Source organism: Phyllopteryx taeniolatus, chromosome 18 (assembly GCF_024500385.1).
Source record: "Phyllopteryx taeniolatus isolate TA_2022b chromosome 18, UOR_Ptae_1.2, whole genome shotgun sequence".
Taxonomy (NCBI): domain Eukaryota; kingdom Metazoa; phylum Chordata; class Actinopteri; order Syngnathiformes; family Syngnathidae; genus Phyllopteryx; species Phyllopteryx taeniolatus.
The window spans coordinates 14,156,449-14,174,138 of record NC_084519.1 but is presented as its reverse complement, the minus strand read 5'-3'; the positions used below and the strand labels follow the sequence as shown (position 1 = coordinate 14,174,138).

At 40.0% G+C, this 17,690-nt stretch overlaps 1 protein-coding gene across 6 annotated transcripts in view; it reads left to right on the top strand.

Moving 5' to 3' along the window:
- Positions 1-16,951, top strand: part of runx2b (RUNX family transcription factor 2b) — a 136,863-nt gene extending 119,912 nt beyond the window's left edge. For 4 of the 6 annotated variants that reach the window (XM_061754704.1, XM_061754706.1, XM_061754703.1 and 1 more), the window contains 3 exons: positions 9,036-9,203; positions 9,588-9,752; positions 13,085-16,951. In XM_061754704.1, the coding sequence (XP_061610688.1) occupies positions 9,036-9,203; positions 9,588-9,752; positions 13,085-13,563 (812 nt within the window). In that variant the 3' untranslated portion in view covers positions 13,564-16,951. The remainder of the gene's footprint in view (positions 1-9,035; positions 9,204-9,587; positions 9,753-13,084) is intronic. The other 2 variants (XM_061754705.1, XM_061754702.1) reach the window with 1 other exon arrangement.
- Positions 16,952-17,690: the final 739 nt, after the last annotated feature.

Genomic DNA, 17,690 nt, shown 5'->3' with positions numbered 1-17,690 from the left:
CTCGCTGTGTTTGATCAAAAGCATTTCCTGTGCATCTGCTGCCACGCATCACATGACTTATTTTTTAGGCTGTTGTTTGGTGGCCAACAGTTGAGACTCCACAACGACCAATTTATGTCAACAAAGCTTTGCGGTTAGTAAAAGTGACGAAAGGTGTCAAAATAAGGCAAAATAAAAGCATTTCATCCAGACAGTATGCGTTGAGTTCAGTTCAGGTTAATATGGAACATGTGTTTTTTTTTTTAAGTACAGTGTTCCCCCGCTATAACGCGGTTCATCCTTCCCAGACTTTTAACGCTACTTACGAACGTTCACCTTACGAACATATCGGACATACAAACACTTCCATGCTCGTTACAACTTGTTTATTGTTGTTGTTGTCCTCTATACCTGAACGCGCAGCTTTGGTAAGTGAGGGTGAAAGGAGCGAAAAATGGCAGGATTTTGAAAATATTTTCTCAGCGGCAACCATGTTTGTATGAGCTGTCCATTGTCGCTGAATATAGATTATTGCAAAGCATTGCCTGCTTTTGGGGTTTTTTTTGTATTGTAGTTTTTTATTGTTCTGTATTGAAAAAATATCAATGACATCATCAGCGACTAGTCGATGCTGACTCGACCTTCATCACATTAGCGTTGATTTCAAATCTGAAGTGTGTGCGCGTGTGTGGCTCAGGACACATGTCTGAGTGTGTGATTGTGTGTTAATGGTGTCATTAGCAGAGTGCAGGCTCAGTGCAACTAATAGGCCTCATTAAATGTCATTTGCGGCTAATAGGTGGCAGGGAGTGGCCATGTGCAGGCTCAGGTGCGTGTGTGTGTGTGTGTGTGTTTGTGCGCGCGACAGAGAGGCACGCACACAACAGTAGCAAAAAGGCCACATTTCCTTTTGGTGAAGCCGTTGTTATTCAATCAAATTGATGGTACACACTCACACGAGAGGTGACAAAAAACATTGTGGTGTCACACAAAGTTAGCTTTGTGGCTAAGCGTGTGTGTGTGTTTGAGTGGGTGTGTGGGTGTGTGCGCATTTTGATGGGGTCAGAGTGTTAACAAGTCTGGTGAGGAGGCAGCGGTTCTGCAGACCATATTAGTGGTTACTTACCAAGCCCACAAATAGACACATACACGCTCACATACACATAACAGCAAGACATTAAAAGCTACTCGTCTATATAATCCGCCGTAATGACTCAAAGACAACTTTATGATCATCTCTGAAAATGTGATGATATTATTGATGATTACGTCATTCTTGTCCTGATAGGGGTTTAAAGGAAAGCAAGGCGTTTACTTTAGCGAGGCATTTATTTTTCTTATCATTCACTGAACAAAAATAGCCTCCCTCCTTAATTTTCAATTGGAAAAAAAAGTGGATCAGATGAGTATGGCCTGGAAAAGTAGAAAACACAATTTTGGCGATTTTTTTATTTATGAGGGGGAAAACAAGGTTTCACAATGTTCATGACTCAGAATCATACTGTGGAAATTCCCTTTTTTTGCCAAAGCCAAATGTTTAGTAGTTGTTGTCTTGCTGCATTGTAAGTCTTATGGTGCACATAGTAGCATCCAAATTAAACAAATAATTCAAAGAAATTAAATCAATTAATTTGATCAAAAAAGCAAGTGATTTAAGACAGAGCCCTTTGGGTCGCCGTGACCGATGAGCAGTACCTAGACACGGACAAAGATTGGTCATGATTTTTTTGGGACCTTATCACTAATATACACCGTCGGCATGAGTTTAATAAGCAGATTTTACAATATGAACATTTTGATACTGAGCAGAGGTCTGGCTCTCAGTCGGAGCACAATTAAACACATATTGGTCAAAATCAAAATCTCATTCCCAAATCTTGTCTTTATCTTGTCTTTATTAAAAATAAAACATGTTGAATGTATATGTAAAACAAATGTATTTGATGAACATTTGTTTTATTCTTTGCAATAAATAAATAAATGATTAATGAAATCAATAAAAAAAATGAATCAATGCCTTTTTATGAACCAATTTTAAGGGAAAAAAACCTAAATTAGTACAACAAATATTGCAGGACTCATTGTGGTTGTCTACCATCATGCATTGTTATATGAAATCTCAGTAGAATTGTCCAGTTAGTCTTTGTGTGTGTGTGTGTCATAATAAAAGCCCTTGCTTGACACACACACACTGTGACAAACAACAAAATGAATCACAATGCGAGTCACACGACAACTTAAAAAATCAAGAGCAATGACGTGGGGGGGGGGGAGTAGGTTGAGAAGGAAGAAAAAAAGAAAAAGAAAACCTTCAGGCTTTTCCAGAGGCAGCCAGTCAGTTGTGTGAAGTTCCTTGAAGATGTGCCAAGCGCTTGCGTGGGTGCGTGCAAGTGAGTGAGTGAATTGGTGTGAGTGAATGGATCAGTGTGAGTGATTATGCGAGCGTCTACAGGACTGAGCGAGTGAGTGAGTGAGTGAGTGAGTGCGCGAGTGCATGTGCCTGTGAGAGCGTGCGTGTGTGTGCGTGCGTGTCTGGGTCTGCATGTGTGACACGAAACACAAAATCATTCAGCGGACAGCTGAAAAAGTGAGGAACAGAAATAAAAAGCTGCTCTCCCGTTCTGAATCATCTCTAATGTGTTTTTGCGTGAAATCGTAGTATCGCCTTGGGGAGCTGTCCTGGACGTCTATATACATGCGTATAATGTGCGTGTGTGCGATTTCCCTTCCCTGGCTGGACCACACAGACGCCTGGCAGCGTTCCACCCCAGTCAGCATGGCTCCTTTTCGCTCGCTTTTTCCTTTCCTCTTTTTTTTCCCCCCCTCCTCCTCTTTTTCCCCTTCTCCTCCCTCCATCTCTGGTTTTATCATCTGCCCTCATTTCTTCCAATCCCTCCTCCCTTGATACCAGACCCCCACGGTGGACGGGCGCCTGCCTGTCACCCTGCCTCCAGCCCAACCTAACGCCACGTTTTTTTTCCCCTCTGGAAGTCATCCATTGGAATGATTCATTTCATCACCAAAAATGAAAATGGTCATTGTGAGTGCGTGGAATTAACAATAAAATAAAATGAAATAAAATAAAAAAGAAGAAGGAATTCATGGATGATTGACCTGCACGCACATGCATAGGGAAGCTTTAATCTGCTACAAAACATGCTTACTCAGGATTTAATCCGCCACATTAAAGGTACATGTGATGGCAAAAGCAGAAAAATGTGGTGATGATAACCATAGAACCAAAAAGGGTTGTGCGACATCGGTAACAGCTAAGATAGGCTGCAGCTCAATCGCCATCCCGAGGAGTAAAGTGGATGGATGAATGGATGGACGGATAGATAGACGGACGTACACAGTGGACCAAAGGAACGGAAAGTACCAAAAACTAAAAGTTCTCGGACTCGGGATGAATTGTGAGGACTACAACAGAGACAAAAATGTGATAACTCGAGAACGGGAAACAGTTTTGTGACCAGTTTTAAAGATATATATATATATATATATATATATATATATATATATATATTTTTTTTTTTTAAGTTTAAGTCTATTTTTAAAATATCTTTTTTCAGGGGGAAAAAAGGGGAAAAAAAACCAAAAAATCTGAAAAACCCAAATGTTGAGATGCATACATTGGACACTGAGGAGATGGCGGGGTATCATTTAGTTTTTGACAAAATTTCCCAACTGAAAGTTTTATGTGCTGTTTTGTGAAAATGAATAGACCACTTGTCCCTGACTTCCCGCACATTTCGTTTTTTGACGGTGGTTGAATCTGCCGAACATTAGCACCACTATGTATCGCAATTACAAAGTGTCTATGCTTCTGCTTCAGTCATTGGTCACATCAAGCGAGTCGTGTTTCAAATGGATTATATTAAGTAGTTTAAAAGTATTTTGCGTGATTGTTTTTCCAACTCTCAAGGCTAAGCTAAGCTAAGCTAGCATTTGTCGTCTTGTCTTTTCATATGAGTTTAAGCAGAGTGTAAAACAAGCCCGGCTGTGTCTACATGCTTAAAAGAAATCCAGTTAAAGACATTGCACCAATGTTTGTCTTCATCATAGTTTTCAAATTAATTCAACAGTCTGCCTGTCATGCGTAAAACTGAAGGATTTCATATTTAAAAATAAATCATAAATCAGTATTTAGTGAGGTTTAGGCAACGCCAGCCGAGCTTAGCATAAAACAAGGTATAACCCACAACTCCCTCTGGTTAAAATATATTTTGCTCGATTCGCGAAAAAGCCATGCTTGTTTTTCCAACTTGGGTTGAATAAAGTATCTACAGTATTGCTAAACACTGCTAAGCTAGCATTTGCAGTCTTGTGTTCCTGAAATGCGATGTTAGCCTAGCTTAGCACAAATCAAGGTTTATTTTCCTTGATCCTGAACAAAACCAGTTCTGTTTTTCCAACTCTCAAGGCTAAGCTAAGATAAAATATCTTCAAACCAAAGTGAGAGAGTGAGGCAAAGTTAGTATGGCTTAGCATAAATCAAGAGGAAATCCAATAGCCTCTCTGCTTGACATTTATTTTGCTTAATTCTGCGAGATATTTATTTTGCTCAAGGCTGAGCTAAGCTAAGCTAGCACTGGTGTCTGTGTAAAGCCAGGGGCTGTAAATCCCCGACACGAATGGTTGCCTTGTCCGTGAAACAAAAACCACCTCCATTAATTATCATCGCACATCTTCTTTATTCTCCCTGCCGGCTTTTCCTTTGATCAGATTAGCCCGGCGCACCGCAGAGCCTCACTTCAAACAATAATAAGTCCTCTTGGATCACTTTTCTTCCGACTACTTGCGAGCGAGCGTTTGCACGCGGCCGCCGAGCGGTCGCACATCTGGTGCGAATCTGCCCTAGCTTCCGGCCGCCGGCTGGGGCAGGGAAGGAAGTGGCGGGTAGGTAGGTTAGGAGGGCGCTATCGCTAATCTGCACTGCCACTTTCCAGTGGTGAAAAGCAGCAAAACATAAACACTTTGTTCCTGCACTTAAGTAGATTTTTCAGGTATCAGTACTTTACTTGAGTATTTAGTTTTTCTGACAACTGTGTATTTTTACTCCCTACATTTGAAAACGTTGTAAAAATAAGGCTAGGTTTTTTTTTTTTTAACCTCTGCAGATGATGAACTGATGTTTAAAAACAAAATTTAAAAAGAAAATAATACTGAGTGAGACAGGGTAAACTGCGCTTGCGTACTTGAATGACTGATTGAAATCATGGGGTCTGATTCCGGGAAGCAAGATGTTGCTTTATTTAAGAGAATTGGTTGATGTTGTCGGCATGTCGTGTTGTCAGGAACTCGTTGTTTTGATAGCATAAAAGTCTAGCCAAAACTACATAAATCTTGGCTTAAAAAAAAAAAAAAAAAAAAAAACAGCAACAACAAAATGCGACATGGGATGTCAATGCTGCTGTAAAGCTCGTATATTTCAAATTTGGGGCTATTTGCAAATTTGGGGGGAAACCTATCCAGCCTTATTTGCTGAAAAGCTCACCTTTTCACTGTGTTTAGTACCATCAATACCACCTGATGACAAGAAATTATGTTGAGGTGAGATGTGGAGCTTCATTTACACAGTTGTAGTCCTTTGCCACCATCTTGTGGCATCTACAGCCAATTACGGTATTGTGTTAACCCTGTTAGGGGAGGCGTCAATTACATGTGTCAAGAATAGCGAAGGTTCACTGTACTTCTACTTTTACCAGAAAGTTTTTTTTACACACATATCTGTACTTGTACTTAAGTAGAGGACAGAGTGTGAGTACTTTTGCCATCTCTGCTGATCATGATGACGATGATTGGAATGTGGGGGACTTTCCCCAACGGTGGGTGAAATCATCCGGCCCCCTTTTCCTGCTTCTTTATAAACACCCCCGGGCTCATTGCTCAGCAGCCTGACCAGAGTTCCGATAAAACAGCTGAGACATGAGCTCGGCTTTGGCATCGTACAAGGCATAATTGAGTCTCGGAGAAGAAGAAAAATGCTTTCGGTAAGGCCATGAAAACAGTGTAATTGTGCTTAATTAAATGTTTCAGGAGGTGGAAGTCCACCCGGCAAGTAGAGGCGGCAATAGTACTGAAGTAGAAGTACAGATTTTTGTGTGTGTGTGTGTGTTTTTTCTTTAATAAGACCGTGGTAAAAGTAAAAGTGCTGCTTCAAATCCCGTACTTAAATATAAAAACAACTGCACACTCTGAAATGTACTATGTAAAACTGTAACCCTTTTTACCGTACTGTAAAAAAGTTTGCATTTGTTATGAAAAGACGACTTGCAAGCATTCGTGAGCACAGCGACTATTTGTGGGGGGGACCCAAACCCTGCGGTAACAATCCGGGACATGTGACGGGAGCGGCATGACGAGATGTGCCCGGGGGATGTTTGGATTATGCAATGTCTTGTGACTGAACTTCCGGGACTTTCATCCCAAATGAAAGGCCTTCATTATTTGTAAAAATTACATAAATACCACTTTGTAAATAGACTATTTGGGATGTGGTGTTTTTTTTTTTTTTTCCTTCAGTGGATGATATAACTCGCAATAAATTTCAGCATCTATTACAGCAGAGGCCACTATAGGAAATAGAAATATAGAAATAAAAATAGATGCTATATTGCAGTTTTCGTTGTTCGTGCCGAGCAGAGACAATATATGATCCCTGTGAGTATTGTTGTATGCTCTTTTAGTATGTGTTGCTGCTCCATGTGAGTTTAAGGAGCAATTTTTTGAAGGTCTGTAGTTACCGTTACATCTATACTCATTTCCGTTGGCCTGTCTACGGCATTTGGCATCGTTCTGTTTTGTTTTATGTCTGTTGTACAGTGGCTCAAACTTCATTTGGGAGTGACGAATAAATAGCTTGACGCAAGCACGCTCTGCCTCTTATTTGAAGAACTGCGAGAGTCTTCATTTCATTTACTCAAAGAGATGTTATATGATTGTATCCCATTTCTTGACAGCAAGATAGTGAAAACAGGCACCAAGGAATACTTTAAAAACTCGTTTGTTAAGTTTTAACCTGTGTTTAAAGCATGTGGGAGCATATTTTTTGGAATGACATTTTGAGGTGACAAAAAATGTTGGATTAAGAGAAATAAATAGTCCTTGAAGATGTAACGAAAAATAAACATTCATTTTGTGCAAGCATACTTTGATTGTTTTAATAAAGTTTTTTTTATAGTGATATAAATAGCCCATATTTAAAAAATCTTTTTTTTAATAATGGTCTCTATATGTTGCAGTTTCAAAGGTGGGTCTGGAACGTATTCCCCACAATAAATGGGGGTTCAGGCGAAACTGGCTTAGCCTAGCTTAGCCAGCACGGTGTCAAAACAGGTTTTTCCCACACGGGCTCTTGGGAAAACACGAGAAAGATGAAAAAAGCTTCAGCAAATCTTGTGATTTCTTGTTAAAACGTCTCTAACGTCGCCTTACAGCGAACTCCATGTGGTTCGATGTCTCAGCCCCCGTAAGCAAGTTAGTCGAGATTGTGAGTGACGCTGCCGATTGTTAGCAGGCCAGCTGAAGTGACGCCAAAGCGGGGCGGGAATTCCTCCGTCGTTCGATAGCTGCGCAGCATCAAAAGAAAACAAAAATGGATGTCCTTGCCAGTGAGTCCACACCTGAGTCTGGAAATACGCTTCAGAGGAGTGAGCACATGGCTCATTATGGGAACATATGAGTGTGTTAGATTCAGGAAGTCACGCCTCAGAGAAGCACAAGTGCGACAAAGGGGTGTCCAAATATTGCCAGAGGAATGCAGGAAGAGAGCGAGGCGAAAATATTTTTGGCAGGGCGCGCGACTCCTGTAGGGATAATGGCGGCGTGGCGTGAGAAACTCTGTTTACCTGACGAACAGGCCTCGGCTTAACGAGCGTTCGGCTTCCTCTCGCAGTCAGAAGAGGATCCAGAAGTCACTCGTGCCTAAAAAAACGACTCAAAGCCGAATTTCTGATTTTGGGTGGGGGGGGTGGAAGAATCACTTCCTTGTTCAAACTGTCACCTTCGGAAGAGCTTGAAAACTGTCCAGGCCGTATTTGTCATCCAAGTGTGACAAAGACGTTAACGATAAAATAAACAAACAAAAACAATGACAAGGTTGCAATGCACTCTTATAACTCATTTGACCTCCGTCAAAAGTCCCGATTAACTCTTTTTATCTCCACTTCAGTTACTAAGCACTCATATTACCCACTTAAGTCACCATAAGCTCATATAACCTCCACCTAAGTGACTATTAACACTGCTTAAGTTGCTAATAACGCATACAACTTCCACTTAAGTCACTAATAATTAATTGTCTACATAATTCACTAATAACACGTATGAGCACCACTTAAGTCGCTTAACTCATCAACAAGTCACTTAACTTATTAACTCCACCTGCCTATTAACTCATACTACCTCCATTTATGTCACTGTTAACTCATTTGACCCTATTAACTGATATTGACTCCGCTTAATACACTATTAACTCATTTGAGCTCCACTTAAGACACTAATAACTTGTATGAATGGTACTTGAGTCACTCTAATTACCTCCTCTTAAGTCACTGTTAACTCATATTACCTCTATTTGTTACTAATAACTCACGTTACCGCCACTTAATTCACTATTAACTCTACTTAATGTAAGTCACTATTGACTTTTAATAGGCCACCTATGTCGCTGTTAACTTGTATTACCTCATACATCACTATTAACTCATATTACCTCCACTTAAGTTACTATTAACTGGTGTTACCGCCACATAAGTCACTACCTTCACTTATTGTAAGTCACTATTAACTTGTATTACCTCCTCTTATGTCACTATTAAGTCATTAGCTCCACTTAAGTCACTGTTAACTTGTATTACCTCCTCTTATGTCACTATTAAGTCATTAGCTCCACTTAAGTCACTAATAACTCATACGACTTCCACTAAAGCCCCTACTAACTCGTGTTACCTCCACTCAAATCACTACTAACTCATATTACCTTTGTTTCAGTCACTAATAGACCCTTGGAACGTGGTACAAAATGTAACTCAAATTCTGCGCTGTGACCTCAGGGCATCGCCAGAAGCTGGAGGACCCTCCCAAGTCGGGCCTCTTCTCGGACCGCCTGAGCGAGCTGGAGAGGATGAGGGTCCGCGTGGCGGTGCCCAACCAGGCCCAGCGACCGGCGCTCAACGCGGTGCCCAATTCGTTCACGCCGCAGGGACAGACGCAGATCACCGGTAATCTTTTTTTTTTTTTTTTCTTCATGATTATTTTATCAGATCGTTGGTTGATTAAGTGTAAGTAAATTCATAATGTAAAATATATAATACAAAATTAATGATTATTATGAATATTTTACACATTTTAATGACTTGGCCCGTGTGTCCGTTGTTGAAATCAAATCCGCATAAACCCTTACCCTTCCGCATAAAAGTTTGCTCACCCCTCCTTTTGCTGCTTGTTTACATGCTGCTACCTTTTAAAAGGCAAACAGGAAGTTGTTCTGCCGGCAGCTAAACACTCCGAAGCACTTAAACTGGGTCCGTCATACACCGTTCACTAGTGTTGAACTTTATTTTTTCTCCCCCCCTCCTGCTATTGTTTCTTTCTCTCCACCGCAGCAGACCCGCGTCAGTCACAGTCGTCGCCGCCGTGGTCGTACGAGCAGACGTACCCGTCCTACTTGAGTCCCATGGCGTCCCCCTCCGTACACTCCACCGCCCCGCTCTCCTCCAGCCGGGGCACGGGCTTGCCCTCCATCAGTGACGTGCCCAGACGCTTGCCAGGTGAGACACACTCGGAACTCCACATCGACTCAGCAGCGCTTGCTAACACAGTGCTCCCTTGAGTTTCATTTGTTCTGTGATCACATTTTTTGGCGTCAATTCAATGAGCATTGTGCTGTTCCTTCTGGTGTGGGTCTTGGACACCTCGGGCCAGTATAATACAGACACACATCTTTTGATCCCAGAGGGCCGGTGCGGCGGGATGACAGGCTGGCTGGTTAGTAGCGGGCTGGAGACCAACCAACAAAGTGTCTTTGTGGACGATACGCTGCTCTTTCGTGATCACTCACAAGGCATTGTGGGTAATCGCATTAGCTGGCCTCTTTGTATCTGTATTACAAATTGTACACCTTACACAAAACAAACAAACAAAAACACAAAGTGAAGCGCTCCTTTTAAAATCTCAACATGCCGCCAGACAAGTTTGCTCTCCGGACACCTGTTTGACTCACCGCCATCAAACCTTCCCCTGGTCGGCTTTCATCTCGTCACTCTTTGTTTTCATACGTAGGAGGCGCCGTCTAGGACAAAAATAACCTTTACCTCTCCCACGAATAACATTTACCTCTCGCACAAACACACACCAAAAGCCTCTCACACGCATCAAAAAGGATCTATAACACATGAAAAACAACTCTCAAACTCACATTAAAACCACTTAAAGCTAGCAATAAACCCCTCACAAGCACCAAAAGACAATCGCACGCAAAAAAACTCTCATACGCACCAAAAATACATTCACTTAAAATAACTTTCAAACCCCCCAAAAAAAACACTCTCTCACACACCCAAAAAACTGTCGCACATCAAAACATATCATACTAAAACCTTTAACACAGAAAAAAAACAGTTACTAAAGCCTCAATTCTTACTCGCCCCCCCCCCCCCCCCCCCCCACAAAAAAAAAACTAACGCTCACACTCACCAAAAATACTCATAGACACACACACACACACACGAAAAAACCCTCTTACGCACATGAAAAAAAAACCTCCCACGCCCACCAAAAGCCTCACTTTGGTGAGTGTGGGTGATTTTGTGTTTGCGGGAGAGGATAATGTTATTTTTTTTACGGCACCTCAAAGCTGCAGCCATCCCGGCACGCACTCACTCGATCCCTCGCACACGAGCGCCGGTCGACATGTTGACACCTCGATACGTAACGCCGCCTCACCACACAAATCTCATATGATGCTAATATGCTACATTAAAGGTGTACAGATAGGATGCAAATATTGTACATTTGAGGTCTAATGTAGATACGTTACAAAATGGAAATATGGTACATTATAAGTACATGTTGATTATGATCTTAATCAGGTACAATATATGTGCACAGACATTAAATATGATGTCAGTATGTTACATGACAGGCATACGGACAATATTGCATATAGAGAATTAAGTATGACGTAAACATGCTACATGACCTCATATTCCAACTAGAATAATAAGAGGAAGTCGTCTTTTAATTAGCATCGTATACTACGTGACGCTAACTTGCACGTAAACACGCCGAGCCCCGCCCCTTCCCGCCACATGGCCTCCACCCCCTCATCCCCTCATCCTCATCCTCCTTTCGCAGCAGACGTGGTGACAGGGAAGACGCCTCGTGATTTATGATAAGAGCGCCGTGGCCGGGGTCTATGGCACCGTTGTGGGGGGGGGTGGGGGGGGTACGGCATGGAGTAGACCTCCCATTTTGCATTTCTCTGCACCCAGCGCCGCGCTCGCCGCAGCCAGTTAGTGGTTTTGGGGGGGGGGGGGGGGGGGGGGTGCTTTTTATTTTTGGGATGTAGCGCGCACACGCGCACTTGCTGGAGCCGACGGGAGGCGAGCGTCGGAGCCACATCAGAGCTGGGGTCCGCCTCATTATGGATCTCATGGAAACTGTTTCTTGCACAAAGTGTTTCCACATGTGCTGCTCCTCATTCAGCACACACACACATTTGTGTGTGTAAGCAACACACACACACGCACGCACACACACACACACACACCCGTAAATATGCGTAAACATGCGAACGCTTTGTCAGCGCCAACCGCCCAGACAGAAGATGATGAATAAAACAATACAGGCATTTTTAGTCACATTTATTCGCCACCACGGGAAATCGGGTCAGTAGAAGGAAAAATTTTGAATTTTCTGTAATCTTTGATGCATTTTGACGATTTAGTCATAAAAGTGTAAAAAGAAAAGTTAACCACTGTTTACAATGAGGAATATAAAATAGTCATAATGGCAATGGCGTAATGTGTTGCAGAAGTGCATCTCATTTTTTGAACTATCTCAATTGTCACTAGCATAGAAAGAAGTTAACCGCTCTTCATTGTAGAACTTTGAAAGTTGTCAAACTTTTTCTCAAATGTGCTTTTTGGGAAAATGTTTTTTTAATATACAGTGAAACCTCGGTTTTCATACACTCTTGTTTTCATGTGATTCGGTTTTCACCAATTTTTTTTTCGGCTAATTTTTGTCCCGGTTTTCGTGCATCCGCTTGTTTTTCGAACAGAAAAAATGTGAGTCAACCATTCATTTCCCGGGATCGATGCGCATTCATTCGAAGCATTTCATGAGTTGCGTAAAAAGGGTTCAACGGTCGGCCAGGCGTATTCCTCAACGCAGGCTTTTATTAAGAGCTCAAAGCAATAACCCTCTCGGTGCGCTCAGCAACACAGAACACAGCCTGTCAAAAGTCAGACCTTCAAAATAAAAGCATGCATATAATAACAATTTAACCACACGTTGTTGGGCCTCATGGCGGCTTGTTAACAGTCACACTCAATAAACAAACAAAATAGTTTGAGTGCGACTAAAAAATATGCAACAGATTCTCTCAATTACGCCACTTTTCTCTCAAATAGGCAAGTTGTCCTCGTCTTAACATGAACTTAATTAAAGAACATTACTTAAAAGAAACCGAATATGTTGCAAATGTGAAAAGCTGTTTCAATTAGCATATGCTTAAAGATTTTTAAACCAAGTGTTTGTGTTATTTAATATTTTGACACCAATATTTTCCCTTTTACTGCAAATAAATATGGGCTCCAAATATCGGTTACCAGCCTCCTTGACTACTGATAATCGGTATCTGCCGTGAAAACAACATACCGGTCTGGCTCTACGATTTTTCTTTCTTTAAAGCACGTAACAAAAAAAAATGTTTTGGGGGAACTGGAACGGATTAATGGCATTTCAATTCATTTCAATGTGGAAAATGGATTCAATATATACTAATAAATTGAGTTTACGAGCTCTGTGAATTAAGTGAAGGTGGCACGTGTGCAGAAGGCGCTACTCGTGACTCTCGCGGTTGTCGTCTTTCCTTCAGGTTCTTCGGACCTGAGCCCGTTCCCGGGCCAGTTTGAGCGTCAGTTCCCGGGCTTGTCCTCCCTGACGGAGAGTCGCTTCAGCGGGCCCCGCATGCACTACCCGGCCACCTTCACCTACACGCCGCCCGTCACCTCCGCCATGTCGCTGGGGAGCGCTCACTACCACACCTACCTTCCGCCGCCCTACCCGGGCTCCACGCAGAACCAGAGCGGACCCTTCCAGACCAGCAGCACGCCTTACCTGTACTACGGCGCCTCGTCCGGGTCCTACCAGATCTCCATGGTGTCCGGCGGCGGGGAGCGGTCGCCCTCGCGCGTGGCCCCGCCGCCCTGCACCAGCGCCTCCACGGGGACCTCGCTGGTCAACCCCAACCAGGCGGACGGCGGCGTAGACGCGGGAGACGGCAGCCACAGCAACTCCCCCACCGTCCTCAACACGGCCGGACGCATGGATGAGGCCGTGTGGAGGCCCTACTGAACGCCTGACTGAAAAGGGATTTTTTTTTTTTTTTTTTTTTTTTTTTTTTGAAGCGGCTCGTCCTGACTTGTGCAAACTTGTCTTCCTGGAATGTTCGGACCAAAACGCTCGGAGTAGCAATAAGCAGCACATTGTTCCTAACAGACTTTTTTTGTATGTCTTTAATAGCAACGTGGATGAGGCACAAACTCCAAAGAACAAAAAAGAATATGAATAATTACACACCAAGTTAAAGTCGGAATTTTACCTAAATAAATTTGGTTTTAGGGGAAAGTCATCGAGAACTGTTTTCATTTTTTAAATATGGCTTTTCTCGCAGTTGTTGTTTTTCTAATCATACCAGAATTAAGTTGTATATTTTCAGGGGGGAAAAAATCATCTGCAACTTTTTTTCCTGAAAAAGGTACTTTTCCTGAAAAGATCACTTTCTAGAAAATGACACTTTCTCAAATATATGCAACTTTTTCTCGAATACACAATTTTTTTTCTTAAATTGTAAGATGTTTTTTTCTGAAAACAGGACTTTAAATTAAGCTATTTGCAACTTTTTTCCTCAAATATGACTTTTTTTAATATACTGCGTTCTAAAAATGTACTTTTTTTAAACTCTCAGCTATGACTTTTTTCTTCTATAGTTTTTTTAATATACAAGTTACACATTTTGAGGGAAACGTAATTTACAACTTTTTTTCTCAAAATAATGGCCTTTCTCGCAAATGAAAATGAATGACTTTTTTGAAAAAATGAAATTTTCGAAAATATGATTTTTGCTTAATTGTAAAACTTTTTTCCAGAAAATATGAATCTCAAAAATATGACATTTTCTCAAATATATGCAACTTATTTCTTAAATATATAATTTCAAAATACAACTTTTCTCAAAAATATACAAGTTTATTAAAATTACGGAAAAGTATTCTCAAATATTACTTTTTTCTTAAATTATACCTTTTTTCAAGTATTCAGCTTATTAAAATATACAACTTAAAATTATGAATTAAAAAAAAAAAAAGACTACAAATGTTCAACTTTTTTTCTCTACGGTCTTATTTCTCAAAAATTTGATTTTTTTTCCCCCCTCAAATTTCTACAACTTGTTTCCAACTACTTAACGGTCTCAAAGCTATATTACTTTATTTTATTTTTCAAACCTTTCTTGAGAAATTCTTTATCTAAAGAAATATTATTTTCTTTCCTCCAATATATCTTTTTCTTTAACATTTATAACCTTTTCTCTCAAACTTTCCTCTAATTTCCCACCAAAAAATTCTCTAAATACTTTATCTGAAGAATTTACTTATCTTGGATATACAATTTTCTTTTGAAAATGATTTTTTTTCTCAAATACACTACTTTTTTCTCGACAATCTACAGCTTTTTACCTCATAAAAAATGTATATTTTCTCAAATATAACTTCTTTTTTTTTTAAAGTGGCCTTTTTCCTCAAATTAAAAATTTTGTTCTCAAATATATGACTTTGTTCTGGTAAGAGTCCGACTTTAATGCGCGAGTGTAATTGTTTATTTTCTTTTACGTGTGTCTTACCTACTGGTTGGTCCTTTAAGGCTTTTTTTTTTTTTTTTTTTTTTTTTTTTTTTGCATTAGGCATGTTTTTTGTTTTTTCTATACGACAATACAGAGACGCACTGAGCAGCGAGACTTATTTAAACGTGTATATTACAGGGCGTTCCGCTTCCTGTTTAACTTATGAAGCCATAACTTATGTATGTATTATTGTATTTTTGAAACTTGACTCATCCCAATACTATTGCTGCGTCTTTATGACTACATTTTTCAAAAGAACAACAAAAAAGCTGATAATTTAAGAAAGAAAAAAAAAAAAACTACAGTGGTACCCAAAGATGCAAGTTTTACGTCTACAGCCAAGAGATTCAGCCAATCGGTGAAGTTGCGATAGAAGAGCTCAGGACCCGGAAGATTTGTTGTTATTGTTTTATAAGTGATGACTTTGAGAAAGTTTGTCGGGGTGTTTGACACTCGCATTGTTGTCTTCTTTAATAATCTTTTTTTTTTTTTCGTGTTGATGCCATCTTGAATCAGTAAAAGCACTTATTGATGGTTACAAAAGTCATGTGATGTCATACTGTTGCCTGATTGGCTGTTAGTAGACAACAATTGTCTTTCATCCTACACACTTGATAGTCCAGAGTCCTCACTCAGTTTTAGTAGGATTTTGTACAAAAATGTAATACAGGGTAATAATTAGACAACACAATTTTTAGGTCAGCTATATGATAGATGATGATTATTTTTTTTTTTCCATTTATTTGGCACATTTGATAATACAAACATAGGTACAACATTTTTGTAAAGTTTTGTACAAAACCAAAAGTGGTGCAATTTAGTACAAAACACGCATTTTTAGCGTCATCAAGATGATGGCTGCTTCCTGTGTGACCTCACTTCCTGCACTGCATTTGATATGCCAAAGGAATCACTTGTCACAAAATTTGAGTTTAATTTTGTAATTGGTAGCAAACGCGCAATTTTTTAGGGTTAGTTTGGAGTCAACTATTTTAAAGTTTTTGTTTAGTCAAGCAGGACCTCACTTGCACGTTTTCTATTTCAAATGGGCGTCTCTTCTCACAGGAATTTAGTAGTATTTTGTACAAAACTGAGCATGGTATAATTGCAAAAAGAAATACATTGTTGGAAGACGTTCCTAACGCTTTTAGGGGTATAGGGACACTTGAATTTAGCACACAAAAAGATTACAATTGGGAGATTTTGTGCAAAAACAAAAACAAAATACAAACAAAAAAAAAAATGTCTCATTTTTCTATTACTTTTTTTACTTTCTATTTGAAATAAAAAATTTCTTACTCTGTGTTAAATTTCCTTTTTATTTTATTTAAATTATTAATTAATTTTATTAAAAATATATATTTTACTTAATGTAATTGTTTGTTTCTTTTTTCTACTTTTCCAATTTATTTTTTATTTAAAGTTTTCTGTTGTACAGTAGTCCGCTTGAGCTTTTTTGTATGATTTCCTGACTAAATTGTGAGAAATGAGGAAACCGTTTCATCCAAAGTTAACTTGCTTTTTTTTCTTCTTCTTACACATTCATCAATCATGAACAGTGTTTTTGCACTATCAGCGCTACAACAAACTTTCTTGTCATGTAAAATTGACGCAGACGTCAATGGTGGGCAGTCGGTTGTCATAAAATCTGTTATTTAGTGGCTGCTAATATAATAAAGTCATTTTGGGAGGACTATTATTGAAGGTTTGCATGCAGAGGGAATCAGATATTCCACGCACGCACACACACACACACACACACAACATTCCCGCTGCTTCAGCCTGAAAAGTCAAAGTATTTGTGTTGTAACTGGAGAAAGCAAATAAAAAGCTTTTAGATGATTTGATGGATTTTAATGACATGATTTTTTTTCAGTCTGCCGATAACTACCAACATCTGTCCCAATCGCTTCCAAGGCCTTTGTGTGTGTGTGTGAGTGTGAGTGTGTGTTTTCATGTGATGTGTTTTGTTTTTCCATCCTTGCTGATGTGTGACATTTTAGGACTTACAGGAATACTTATCATGGGAATGAATTTGATTGATTTCATTTGTCAGGACGTTTCTGGGCAGGTCCGGACCAAATATGGTCATCGGGAAGTGTTTCCGCCACCTCCTCTTAAAGGTACAAACGTGTCAGTGAAATTTTGGTGACTGTCCAATTTGTTTTCTACAGAGCCGAAGACATGATGTGGGGATTTTCTTTTAATTGTGGTCACAATGTAGATATACCATGTGCCCAATATGCTAATTTGTGGGTTTAATCTGATTCCACGAGCGATTTGGACGTCTGGGGAAGCAAATGGAGCGCACCTTTTTAGGAAACTGCCAACAGATGTCATGTGCTTTACCATTTCTCAAGAATGTGCGTTTGATTTGTTTATTCAACTGTCCAGGAATCCTTTTAACGGTATTCATTTGGATTTCATGCGTGCCTGATAGCTTCTTCGTGGTTAAAAATTAGCATCTTCTGCACATTATACCTATATTGTGGCCACAATTAAAAAAAATAAAAATAAATGTCATGTTTGTGGCAACATAATAATAAATGAGGAATACGGTGTACCAACATATTTTTTCCTT